This window comes from Misgurnus anguillicaudatus, chromosome 8, assembly GCF_027580225.2.
Source record: "Misgurnus anguillicaudatus chromosome 8, ASM2758022v2, whole genome shotgun sequence".
NCBI lineage: Eukaryota > Metazoa > Chordata > Actinopteri > Cypriniformes > Cobitidae > Misgurnus > Misgurnus anguillicaudatus.
In genome coordinates this window covers 8033327-8047567 of record NC_073344.2, presented here as the reverse complement: position 1 = coordinate 8047567, position 14241 = coordinate 8033327, and the positions used below count along the sequence as shown (strand labels likewise).

General features: G+C 37.9%; 1 protein-coding gene across 22 annotated transcripts in view; it reads right to left on the bottom strand.

Moving 5' to 3' along the window:
• dock7 (dedicator of cytokinesis 7) overlaps positions 1-14241 on the bottom strand; it is a 61613-nt gene that overhangs the window by 7462 nt on the left and 39910 nt on the right. For 7 of the 22 annotated variants that reach the window (XM_073870235.1, XM_073870236.1, XM_073870229.1 and 4 more), the window contains 14 exons: positions 14008-14153; positions 13742-13924; positions 13316-13472; positions 13113-13209; positions 12582-12599; positions 10186-10282; positions 9968-10102; positions 9593-9745; positions 7425-7583; positions 7248-7348; positions 6186-6378; positions 5962-6105; positions 5553-5684; positions 4947-4961 (listed from right to left, as the gene is read on the bottom strand). In XM_073870235.1, coding sequence (XP_073726336.1) covers positions 4947-4961; positions 5553-5684; positions 5962-6105; positions 6186-6378; positions 7248-7348; positions 7425-7583; positions 9593-9745; positions 9968-10102; positions 10186-10282; positions 12582-12599; positions 13113-13209; positions 13316-13472; positions 13742-13924; positions 14008-14153 — 1730 coding nt within the window. The remainder of the gene's footprint in view (positions 1-4946; positions 4962-5552; positions 5685-5961; positions 6106-6185; positions 6379-7247; positions 7349-7424; positions 7584-9592; positions 9746-9967; positions 10103-10185; positions 10283-12581; positions 12600-13112; positions 13210-13315; positions 13473-13741; positions 13925-14007; positions 14154-14241) is intronic. The other 15 variants (XM_073870248.1, XM_073870240.1, XM_073870238.1 and 12 more) reach the window with 6 other exon arrangements.

The window sequence follows — 14241 nt, the reverse complement described above, 5'->3', positions numbered from 1 at the left end:
AGGTACTGGTTCGACAGGATTTTAGAGGTAAAGTAAGAAAAAAAAGGTGTCAGGAACAGAAACAGGAAGATATCGGAGTGCTCTAAAGACAGAAAGTGAAGTGTCAATCAGGTGCAAGAGAGGGCTGAACCAACACACCAACCATACTGACTATGTGCTAATAAAATATTCTCGCTTTGCAGCAAAAACTTTGGAAAACATCAAAAAAAGTCTAATAGAATGTTAAGTTTAGCTTTTCTTAAATTATTTTACAACAATCATCCGTGTTTGGTTGTCTGAGATGGCTCAGCCCCTCTGGTTCATTGCAATCAGTTTTCCAGTCATAAACGCGACAGAAATAAACCCTAAAACTAGGAACTTACCACAAGACACAATAATTAAAGTGGGAAGAGGAGGGGTCGGCAACCAGGAAAATAAAAAAGGAGAGAACAGAACATATTTTATTTAAGAAACTTCGAAAGACCAACTAAAAGCACATATACACAACACTACCAAACACCACAAAATCAATACTATACAAACCACAAAAAGACTACAAAACTGAAGAAACGAACATGCAGTTAGGGAGAGGCAGGCAGAGAAGAGTGCACTAAAGGATCTTTATTAAACAGACAGTTGCATTCCTGGTGTAATGCTTCAATACAGTAAGTGTGTCAAATATAAAGTCGAGTTGCTGCCATGCAGTTATCCATGTGAGAGTGAGATTAATACTAGTTTACACAAAAACATGATGCAAATGAGAATTCAGGGGTCGATTTAGGTGGTTAAGTAGGGAGTCTGCAGGAGATCATCATTTGGTAAATATTTTTACTTTTTGAACTTGAGATCAATACGACGTGAATTATTAATTAAAAAACTTTGGGTAAAGTGATGTTGGGGCTGAAAACATAAATATTATGTATGAATTGTATAGTGTCCTTTTACCAGAACACTTATTTAGGGGTGCACCGGTACATTTTTTTTTTACCGATATTTGATTACTTAAAGGAAAACACCACCGTTTTTCAATATTTTACTATGTTCTTACCTCAACTTAGACGAATTAATACATATCTATCTGTTTTCAATGCGTGCACTTAATCTTTGTACAGAGTGTCGTGAATGTGTTAGCATTTGGCTTAGCCCCATTCGGTCCTTGGGATCCAAACAGGGATGAATTTAGAAGCCACCAAACACTTACATGTTTTCCCTATTTAAAGACTGTTACATGAGTAGTTACACGTGTAAGAATGGTGGCACGAAATAAAACGTTGGGATTTTTTTAAGCGGAAAAGAGAACTATATTGTTTGGCGGAAGAGCACTTAGTTTGCAGCATTTTCTTACTTAGTATTTTTGTCTTCTTTTCAGTACAAATATCTAAAAATTCTTAAATCAAGATAAAGATCAAGATCAAGCAAAATAACCAAAGAAAATAAGTCTAGTTTTTAGACAAAAAAATATACAATTTAAGTAAATTTGTGCTTAAAACAAAAAATGTGCCAAATGGGATAAGAAATTTTTTTTTTGAATTAAAGGCGGAGTGCACAATGTTTGAAAAACGCTTTGGAAAAGGAGACGGGCCGACTACCAAAACACACTTGTAGCCAATCAGCAGTAAGGCGCGTGTCTATGGCTCTGTACTAACCGACATCCTTGCCGGGTTGCGTATGTGTGGGGCGGGTCTTTTAAAAGAAGGTCCAGATTCTATTGGGGTAGGGGCGTGTTTGTTTAGGTGATTTCAAATATCAACATTGGCATTCAAACATTGTGCACTCCGCCTTTAAGTATTTTTTTTTTTATTAATACATTTTTTCTTAACCTATTGCCTTTTTGTCTAAAAACTAGATTTATTTTCTTAGGTCATTTTGCTCATCAAGAAAATGCATCTTAATTTAAGATTTTTTTTATATTTGTACTGAAAGTCATTTTTTTGCAGTGTGGGTAGGACGTAGGACTTCAGTTTTGGACTTCAGTTTTAATTCATACCTCTGCATTGTTGTTTGCGTTGACGTGCAATTACACATACAGATCGCAAGTAGGCAGTGTCCACGGGCATGTTACAGTATCAAGGCAAAAAGCCAAAGAAAAATCTAATTGTGTAAGATTTTTGAAAAAGCATCAGCAGTGGTGTAGGTAAAAAGACTTCTGAGTTGCTAAATATAGCTCCTCAACTTGGTCCATCATTGTTTTTACGGTCCAAGAAAAAATCTGTGCGAGGAAATGTGCCGCAGAACTTTTTGACCCAAAGGAGGGGTTCTACCAGACCAATCACAGCGCTTGCGGTCCGTGTAGCATTGATGCGTTGTTACATTTTGGGAGAAGTGCGCCTCTGGCTACAGCATAGGCTACTGCGTTGGGTTTGCATCTCTGCGTACGCCACGGCGTACACGTGCCACAGAAGTACAAAGCAAACTTTAAAATGACATCTACGGATAATCTTTAGTTTTGCTTTTTGCTCCTTGTTTCAAATTATTATGTCATAAAAATACTAAAAGTGTAGGGAGTATAAATTCAAAATCATCACACAGCATGAGTTCTGATTTGTTTTTTCACCCAATTTGATTGCCAGGATATAATCTGCCCTCATCATCTGTGGTTTTTAAATAATTGTAAAAAATTATAGGCCAATATATCAGTGCAACCCAGTACTTATTGTTTTATTTGTTATCAATATGCTAAAAAAATATTTAAGATCCCTGGAGATATAGGCGTATTGCAATAACAGTTTTTCTATAATAATAATAATTTAAAGAGTTTGGTTCCAAAACGCGATAAACGCCATTTTTGAAAAAAAAAGAGTTACTACCAAAATCAGTATTATATCAGGTCAGTAGTTAAAAGTAAATTCTTAATTTTATGCAAAATCCAATATTCGCAGTGTTATTCTGTCATCTTTTCTCCCTTTTTTCCCAAAATGCGATAAACACCACTCCTCCTTTTTTACAGAACGCAATAAATCCATTCCTGATATTAAAGCCCACCAGTCACGCAATGTAAACAAACAATGGCGGCGCGCTGAGTACACTGAGTCCTAGTTTTCCTCATCTACTTTGTACTTCGTGATCAACAAACAAAACAAAATAAAACTTTAATTGCTTTGCTAAACCTGTGATGGTTTTCTGTGACGGGAAAGAAACGTAAGCCATCAACATTTAATAATTTCCGCGAAAGGGTACGCGGGTGCTTGTTCTCCCGACAGCATCAAGCTTCTCATGCTAACACATTGACCCCAGAGGATCTTATGAAAAACTTTCCATTATTTTACTCAAAGTCAACGAAAATCGAGCATCACCAAAACATTTTACAGCTGATTGCTGTGAAAAATGTAAAGAGGCGATGTCAAGTAACTGCAGCAATGACAGTGTTCTCAACAAAGTAAGTGTTTTGGTTAATGCCATTAATGTTTATTTTTTTAGTCATTGTATACCACTAGTCAACTAAATAAATATAAAATGGTAAAGATGAATGCACATTTATACATTGATTTAATAGATTTATAGCATTTTGAAATAAAAAACTGTCATGGATCTATTGCATTTTGTGGAAAAAATAATTCGTTTTTATAATAAATCTTTGAAAATCAAGTTATGGATTTGAATTGTTTTATGTTTTTATAACATAAAGATGCTATGTGAAAGTTTGTAACAGAAAATAGTGGTTTTCATCTCATCACTTTCTTGGTATTGAAAACACGTTTTTACCGAAATTTGTCAAAATGGATTTATTGCATTTTGGAACCAAACTTTTCATTTGTAGTCACTTTAGGAAGGGAATTTTTTATTTATTGGTGATAACATAATTTTATATATTTTAACAAGATCATTATGATGTCAAACGTAAAGCATTGGGTATAGTCAGATTTTTTATGCAAATGTGAGTATACGCGCACAACAAACCCACAGCCTTGCAAAGCATAGTTCATTCAACTAATACACTTCAGCTGACGTTCAGGAAATCATTTTTGATTGACCGATGTGTTTATAAGAAACTACGAAGGCACTACTGCTATGACACGCGTAGCCTATTGCAACACTTACTTAATAAAAAGGTTAAATAAATGCATGTTTTCAAAGTCACAGAGTAATCGTTTTAAATAACCGTAATTATAATTTTTTACCAAAATAATAGTGATATAGAATAATGATTTTGCCGATAATGGAGCAGCCCTACTTTCGACGCATGCAACAAATTGCAATGTCTCTTATGGCCTACATACTCCTGTACGCACAATGTACGCGAGGTTTCAAAAATCCGGCAGGGTGCAGTATGCATACACTCTTAGGGGCCATTCACATGTCGCACCCAAAACGCGACACGTGACCTGCGGTGCGTTTGCGGCATTCTGAAAAGTTGAAATGTTTTTAACTCGATGCGGTCCCGCCTGGAAAAAAAGAGCACGTCGCACAGCGTGTGTCGCGACCACATCGTTTCTATTATGAGCGCGCATACCGTGCACCTACATTTAAAATAACATACTTGAGCATGCAAAAGACGCGATATGTGAATCAACCCTAATGACGACAAAAATAATTGACTTTATCACTAAGTTCTTCTTCATTTGTCAGTTACGTACGGTACGGCCATCTACACCTCTTGTAAATCGAACCCTGTGCTCCTGAAGTCACGTTAAGACTGAGATGGCAGTGCTGATGTAAGAAAGAGACGAATGAGGACGTGAAATGGCGCATTCATGAATAAATCTGCTCATTAGTGTCACACAGTGGCTCCCATGCATGGCCCGTCAAAACTGACAATGTTAAGATCGCTTCTCCTCGAGAAAGAGAAGGGAGAGGAAGACGTGAGAAAGATGGACGCCCCCCGCGGAAAGAGACATGGAGGGATGGACGAAGAAATGAAAACGTCTGTAAAAAGGTTAATGGGTCAAATTCACAGCAAAGAGAGTCGTGATAAATGCCCACAGCTTGCAGATGTGGGCCAAGCATTAACCATGAATTTCAGCACCTACCTCCCAGCCTGTGCTCTGTATGACAGAAAAAATACCGCACAAATCAACATACACAGGTCACAGTCACACCCCTTCCCTCCTGACTGACAAGCTAACTGCAAGGCACTATGGGAAATATGGATATATGTAAAAGTCTACCTCAGAGTCTCTATAATATTTTAAGTTCCCTTTGATGCAAGCCTTTATGACTTCTTTACGTTTCGTAGATGAAAAACGGGTAATGGCACAACTTTGAGGTGCGAGGTTATGCTGCATCAAATTTTAATACTTGAACAAAACCTTACAACCTTAAGCAATAGTAAAAGTGATCTTATTTTACAGGTAACCACAAGTAATAGTACCACAGTGATCTACACACACAAACATAGCCTCAGGTTATGGTACATTTGCTTAATATATGTACACACAAGCAAATTGCTGCCAAGTTAGATCTCTTTGTGAGACGTGCCTGTTCGCATGAGTTGGCAGGTTGTTACATTCGGCTACTAGGGCAATAATACAAAGTCCTGTTGTCTTGTACTGAAACGGCGTGCTTGTAGTACTTATAAAAACAATAAACAGAGCTTGTTTTTAAGATCCAAACCAATAAGCGAAATGAAGATTTACCTGGTGCACAATTTTGCCAAAGGCTTCCTGAAGTTTACCATGAATAGTGGCCAGCTTCTTAGCATCTCTGTTGGCCTCGTGTATAGGGATGAGGACTTTGTAGACCTCGTTCACTGCTTCGTACATACCAGCCTACAGTCAAATAATGACATGCATGAACAACATTGAGGATGTGAATTAATCCAAAACACATATTTTGTCTCCCTTTTTTAACACACCGGATTCAAATCATCTTAAGCGGGAAGCACCATGTTCGTAAAGCTCAATTGGTAGAGCGTTGTGTTAGCAAAACAAAGGTCATGGTTTATTTAAATTGACCTTAAATGCACTGCAAGTCTCGTTAGATAAAAGTGTCTGCCAATTGTGAGTTCTAAAATGTCTTGGTCCAACATAAAAGTAAATAAGTCACCATAGAAAAAGAGGCTGCCGCCTGTTCCAGCAACCCGACCAGGCCAGCCTCAGTGAAGTATTTCCCCGAGCAGATCCCCTCCTCATCTGGGGACACCACGTCATCTGACACTGCCGATTCCTCCAGTACATTAGATGAAATGTTCTGTTGCATAAGAAAGTATATTTGAGTATATTTTTGAAAGGTATACGACTGATGCATTATTATTTGCGTGCGGCAGGAACCTGAAATGTGACACAGCCCACAGGCAGGTACTTGCGATCCTCCAGCATGCTAAGGTACTCGGCCACCAGGGCGGCGCTGTGTACCAAACACTGTGCTGCCTCTGCGTGGTTATTCCTCTCGGAATGCTTCCCGGCCATATTTTGTAACCAGGTCAGTCGTAAGTCAGGGGACGTCTGATAGCCCTTCGCAATCCTATAGATCGGAAAACACATTTTTGAATAAATAATAAAATGGAGTAAATTAGGACCTGTAAAGATATTCTTTCTGAATGCCACAGGAATTTGCATTAGCTTTCTATGGTTCTGCATATAAATACTTAAACCAAGTTAGCACGGTTAGCCTGAATAAAATAATAATACAGGTTTTAAAGGAAAACACCACCGTTTTTTCAATATTTTACTATGTTGTTCCCTCAACTTAAGACAAATTAATACATACCTCTCTTTTCTCAATGCATGCACTTAATCGTTGTACAACGCATCCATTTAGCCTAGCCCCATTCATTCCTTAGGCCACCAAACACTACCATGTTTTGCACAAAATAAAACATGCCGATTTTTTAAGCGAATAAAAATGAGAACTATATTGCATGGCGGAAGAGCACACAACCTCTGCACGTAGTAACATCATCACTCCTGACTAAACTCCCCCTCTCGCTCAAACTTCCATCAATATTACTGCACCCATGGTTGAAGTGCTGCAAACTAAGTGCTCTTCTGCCATACAATATAGTTCTAATTTTTATCCGCTTAAAAAATTGCCAAGTTTATTTTGTGCCACCATACTTACTCATGTAACAGTCTTTAAATAGGGAAAACATGGAAGTGTTTGGTGGCTTCTAAATTCATCTTTGTTTGGATCCTAAGGAATGAATGGGGCTAAGCTAAATGCTAACATGTTCACAACGCGCTGTACAAAGATTAAGGGCACGCAATGAAAAAAGATAGATATGTATTAATTCGTCTAAGTTGAAGTAAGAACATAGTAAAATATTGAAAAACGGTGGTGTTTTCCTTTAAACATACAGGTGGAGCAAATAATGGCACTGCAAGCAACAGTACCTGTACATCAGATCAATTAACATCTCTGGATCTTCCTGATGTTCCTTCATTTTCACTGTGTCTGACAGAATCATGTGCAGGTTAAACACCAGGTCTTGAACCTGAAACCCAAAGCCATAATTAGCTCTCCATGTTCTGGACCTCATGATAGATGCTCAAGAGAAATATATGGCTCACCTGGTCTGGAAAGGTGGTTTCTCTGAGCTCCAGATCTTCTTCTGCATAAGTAAGAATGGTCTTGAGTGAGCGGCGCAGAAACTCCTCATTAAAGTTTTGAGACGTACCCACCAAAGATGAAAGAGACATGGTCACCTGCATTTTGACTCGGGCAAAGTTCTGCAGAAGATAGAACACAAAAAATTTAACTACTCGTGTTATTGATAAAGACGCTAAATACTGTGTATACCAGTGAATAATATATATAAGCATTCACATGAAAACGATACATTTATGTTAATTCGCCCGGGCGTGCGGTACTCACATGAATCACTTACCTTCAATGGCATTAACTAATATTGCATATTTCTTGTAATAAAAACGTTTGCAATTGCTTAGATGTCACTGAATGTGTAAATATGCTGTTCTTGTCGCACTTACACAGCAGGTATAACTGCAGATGTCCGTAACACGCTGGGTTTCGCGTAACTCTAAACAGAGAATCTAGTACTTTGTGTTAGGGATGTGCATTTACGTCATTTTTTCATTTCGATTAATCCATAGGTCTGGAAACGAGTACTCGATTAACTGGGGGCGGTGCAATCAAAGGGGCGGGGCGTATACGTCATGGTGAAAATGAAAATATTTTTATTAAAAAACACAAAAAATAAAACTTCATTTTGAAGACACTATGACAGGAAAAGTGAACACATACTAGAACCAACGTTTCAGTCCACCGTTCACCAAAACGCATAGAGAAGCTACGGTAGAAATTGTCAGAAACAATTAAGTAAAAACGTTGTCCTTTAAGGGGTTCTGTAGAAACATGGCGGGACAAAATGGCGACTTCCATGTAAGGGGACCCTCTGTGTATGTAGATAAAAACGGCTCATTCTAAGGTAATAAAAACATTATGTAAGGTTATACACCACTGATATTATAGTTATGTATTTTATATTGCATTTCTGTGTTTGGCTTCATAGCGCAGATCGGCGGGTTGCGGGTGCGCGTAGCTCAACGCCATACACGCACCCAGTATTTACAACCACAGGCGCTTGTAATGCGAACCAGACATCCAAATGGCGACATAACCACAATAAATAAATAAACTAGTGATGCACCGATGTATCGGCCACCGATATTTATTGGCCGATTTTTGATGAATTTGAAACCATCGGCATATCGGCAATAGCACGAGAAAGGCCGATACCGATTGTTTATTAATTAACTGCATAAAGAAATCCATTATATGTAAAAAATGAGTTAATGTTGTTAATAAAATAAATGCTGAATAGAAAAAACCACCTTTGAAGGTTGTCATGCTGTTTTATTATATTTGTTTTAGCTTAATTTGTGCCTCTCTTATTATGTTGGTCAGTTGAATGTTAATTAGATCCAATCCATGTTCAGTAAAAATAATTTGATGCAGAAATAAACTAGCTAATAGACCAACTGTTTAGTATTGTATACAAGTGTTTAATATCGGTATCGGTATCGGCCAGAAGTTGTCTGTTGAAATCAGAATCGGTATCGGCCCAAAAAAATCCTATCGGTGCATCCCTAAAATAAACCCACATGATCATCGTATTCGTGATTGATCATCGATGCCACGTTCAAGTACTCGAGCAATCTCAAGTACTCGTGCTCATAGTTTGTGTAAAGTAATATCTTGCATTTAACAAACATTGAATTTTTTTTATTTTCACCACATAATTCCTAAAGTTACTTTTGATATTCCATAGTTTTGATAAGTTTACTATTATTATATTTAGGTTCGGGTTCCCAGATAGGGCTTATCCTAGTCCCAAACTAAAATGCATGCTTGAGCTGCCTTAATTTGAAAATATCATGCACTGAGCTACCTAACCATATATTGTTTTGTCTCAAGATGCACAGTATCTTTAAACAGTATTTTTTTATCTTTATAAACAGTATTGTTTTTAGTAAGATATGTTTGTAAAAAAATTTCCTAATATAACTAAGGGCTAGTCCTGGATTAATCTAAACCCTGTCTGGGAAACTGTCAGAGTCTATAAAAGACTAAGTAAGTTACCTTAAACGGCACTGTTAAAAAAACAAATCCGAACAGAATGCTTTTATATAAATATATGTGTTTAAATCCACAGGATCAATACATTTAGGATGACTTTTATTAAGACGAAGATGCAGTGTTTGAATTAGTTTCTCACATTTCCGATCTCAAAGTTCTGTCTCATGAGAAGGTAGAGAGATGCGCTGGCATGGGCCCTGATGGTGCTGATGCTACTGCTACAGTTTCTCAGGAGACGCAGACACAGGTCAGCACACTGTTCAGTCTCTTCCTCAAACAGCAGCTCTGGAAACTAAACACACGGCACAGCCAATAGTAGTGACAATCTACATCAACATGAACAAACAGAACATTTTTATTGTGCATTATTTTCAATCAAAGTGCAATTGTCAAATAATGCAAAAGACGTAAAACTGTTATTTGTGTTAATTGTGTGTATTTATGAATTATCAAGTATGTATTATTTGTCTGATTCATCAAATGATAATTAGAGCACAAATTAGCATCGGCTCACCTTAGACACGAGAGCGCGCTGTGTGGCGAAACAATGCTGCAAATACAGGGCACTTTGGTTACATGCCATACTGTGGAGCAAGACCTTCAGAACTCCTCCCAGAATGCTTTCTTTGGACTCTGTCACTGATACGGTCTACAAGATGCATAGACAGGGCATTATATAGTTACAAATAGTCAGAAATAGAATTAGTTAAAATATAGTTAGAAATGTACTACCTGAACTATTATTTCTAATGTATCCAATATGATGAGATTAGCTTCGGTTGCCAGGTTGCCATCGATAATTGCTTCATGCTCTAGTTCAGCCCTGGTCCTGTCAAACAATTTGATGATAAACAGTTAGTGAATGGCACAACACAACATGCACAACATAAGAAAACTCCACACAAGCATTCAAGGGAGCGAACACAGAGATGGACGTGCATCTCTGGATACAGACCAAATTGAATCAAAGCCTAACTGACTTGTGACTAAGCATTGTGGATACATTTTATAAGTAATGGTATTGAAATATTTATCTCCCATTGCACAGTAGCCTGCACGTCATGTAAATTGTTTAATCAAATTTTCCAAGTATTTGTATTATAACTGTGCAAAAGTGGTGCATATAGGAAAGGGCAGAGCCATTGCCCTGCCACAAATCTCACGGTATCAATCTGCTCTTAATCTTTTAGATAATAAAACATTGACCAGGATTCACAGACAGCGTCACAATTTTATGTGATCCGGAAGCTTTTTTTAACTTTATTAAAGGGACACTTCACCCATTTGCATAAATCTTTGTATAGTTAGAACCCCAGTCATGTTTTTGAATGGTCGTGCATCATTTCCTCAGTTGCCACTGAGACAGGAGAAATACAGATTTCAGTGATGTAAATGATGTAAAAATCATCATTTTGCATCATTGAAAGACGGAAGTGCTAAATCTTTGTTGAGGGGTGAGACTACAAACACCCCTATTCTTGGTCAAATAGGCACCAAATACAAATATGACGCACTTTCAATAAAGATTAATGTTTCTATGGGTAAAATGCTCCTTTAATGACTGGTTGGTCATTAGTGACCAATGACCAACCTATTTCTATTAATTTACATTGAATGCTTAGGCCTGGATTTTAAGCATGATGGAATTTCAGGATCTCTACCAACAGCAATAACCTTAAGACTACAAAAATTCAAAATCTGAATAAGCATTTTAATTAAACTTAGTTGCATTACTATAAGCACTGCAAGGAAAGAATCATATACAAGGAAAATCGTATTTGGATGATAATGCTTTCCCCGCCAGCATTTTTAAAGAAAAGTTGCCAGCCAGCACCAGCATTTTTATGATTTTCACAAAAGTTGAATACCTTCCAGAAAATGTTCTTCTTTAAATATATAAACGTATAATATATCAAATGAAAGAACAGACTCTCTACTTTAAAAAAAACTTTCATCCTGTCTTCATTTGTTCTCTTTTAGCACCTCTCAAATATGAGTTTCTTCAAAAATAACAAATTTTGAGCAAAAAGCTGAGATAATTGCGTTTTAGTGAACGACTTTAATTGAGATAAGATTCAGAGCATAGAGTACATACATAGAGTTTGAACCGTTTGCCCTAAGGGGATACTTCCAGGTTTTATAAGTTGGGTAAGAGCACCACCTGGTGGATAATAGCAGAAATACGGATTGCCGGAAAAACTCGTCATTGGCAGGGAAAGAGTTAAGAACCCTTTCTCAAGACAGCTCACATAAAACAACTACCACAATGTTTATTTTCAAATGAATTCATAATTAGATCAACTCGGAAACAGAATTAAACATATAATGAGCTACGAGACTCATTAATGCATTTGTTATATCTAAAGTTTACATTTTCTAAAATAACCTAACGATACATAAAAGTTAAAATGTAACTGTTACTGTGGGTTCACACCAGAGGCGTTTGAGGCATCAAATTCGCGTCTACCGTGCGTAGTTGGATGCTTGAACATTTCGAGTGTACTCACTTCATTCGCGCGTGAAATTGTAGTCATGCAGAAATTCACGTCGTAATTTGCGTCATGGGAGGGGCTTCTGCGACTCAGCGCGCTTCCTGTAATCACGTCAGTACTAGATCAAGCTCCTGATTGTTTTTTCCGGCAAAGTTCAACTCGCACGTTTCCTGCAGCAAATGCTAAATTCGCGCTATTCGCACGGACTAGACGAGACTTCCAGACACACGTCAACGCGTCTTTACATTGACTTAATAGACTTAACATTGAAATCATCGCGCTTGACGCCTCTACCGCGGCTGGTGTGAACGCAGCATTACGCTGTGAATATTACATAATCCAGATCTGTTTTAGTACAACAGCTAACTTTTGGTCTCGAGAGGCTGGTTAATAATCCATACTAGGTTTTCCTCAAAAACACACTGGTCAGCATCACATAATTCAAGCAGCAACCTACTCCATTCCCTTAACACACACAAACACACACAGGTCCGGGGGCAGAATCCTGCTTCCAGACCAATTCAAGACCCAGTAAAGGCGGGAGAACCAGGGAAGCAAGGGGAATGTTTAAATTTAGGTCTAAAGCAAAGCAAGGGTTATTTAAGGCAAACACACTTTGAAATTACAGTACAGTACCTGACTGATCTCTGGCCCCTAAACATACAGTAAATGAAAGAACAAGGTCAGGTAAAGTGTTATTAAGTCAGATTAGGCGTTTCTGTATTAAAGGAGAATATGGGACCAATGATCAAATTAATATTTTATAGGATAAATACAAGCAGTTCATATATATAACAATTCATTATTCTGAAGAACAATGAATCATCAAATGTAATAACTTTTTCCCTTTTCTGTAGGTGTCACTTAAGCTTATGTGCTTATTAGATAGATGTTAACCAAGTCAAATATATAGTTACCCAGTCTAAACAATCCCACATTCAGTGTGTCTGAAACTAGTATGAAACCTTATTTTCATCCTCCAGTACCCCAAAAATTGACATTTCTGTATTTATCAGGAAATATGTCGGGTAAAATACACAAATAAAGGATAGTTTAACAAATGTATCCTTATTACTGGGCTTTTCTGGTCAGCAGGCTGTCAATGTTTGTACTTTATCTGCTGGTTCACCTACTATGATTTTGGGTAAGGCACACAAAAGATCATACTTGTCCATTTTTTCGCTGGTCTGACGCCAGTGGGTCATGTCCTTTCTCCAGCGCAGGTTCTCTTGACTGCCGAAAGCACTTCCTGACGGACTTCTCTCTGAAAAGGAAACACAAATATACATTACGAAAGTGCATCTCAAAAGGCTTTAAACCATTTAATCTTTCCATTTTGGGGTCCAAATAATTGATTTTTATTAACAAACCCAGCTGCCCCCTGCTCCGCCGCACCATCTCCTGTCTGGCTCCTATGCTGCCCAGGATGGCTTCTTCCAATTTGGCCTTCATGTCTTTAGATTTCTTAAAGGTTAGACTGTTCATACGTTCAAATGCCTTCTTGCCCTGCATGAACAAAAAATGGGCCTTTTGTATGAGGTGGATGGATAGAAACACAAAGACAAATTACTTTAAACACTGCAGGTAAAAGTACACAGATAAGCAGATGAAATCTGCAGAGTTGCATGAAAACATAAACATGAAAAATACACAAAGTCAGCATGTTTTAAAGGACATGTGAATATGCTTTTGTATAAAAACCTCTCATTGCATATTCAGTTACTCCTGCCAAATCCGAAACTCATATGACAGCGCTTCTAATATAGTCAAAGCTTAGATATGATGTGTATTTAGACCTTGTATTCAAAGCAGGAGACACAGAGGTAAAGCAGGTCCAGTAGACGGTTGAGCTGAGAGACGGACAGATCGGTGAACCACTTCTGTAGCACCATCTCATCCGCATTCTTCAGCACCCACAGCAGACAGATGAGCAGACTGCGGCTGGATTCAGCGGAGATTGAGGCATGTTGGCGGGTGGCCTGGACAGATATGTGGATGAATGAAATTAGATGACAGGCTTCATCTTTAAATGTGTTTATTGAGAACAGGAAGGTAACGCTACCTGTGGATTGAGCAGAAAACTACTAGGCCTTGACACTTGTGGCACAGAGGTTCCTGCTATTGCCATGGCAACAGTCTGGCTGATCATACTGTTTCCCTCAGTTTCCTGTTCCTCAGTACCAGGACGACCCCATTGATTATGTGACTCTATGATGGCAAGAAAAGATCAAAATTTGACAGTACAAAATATGTATTATATGGGTGATTCTAACGAAACCATTGAAACACCACGGCA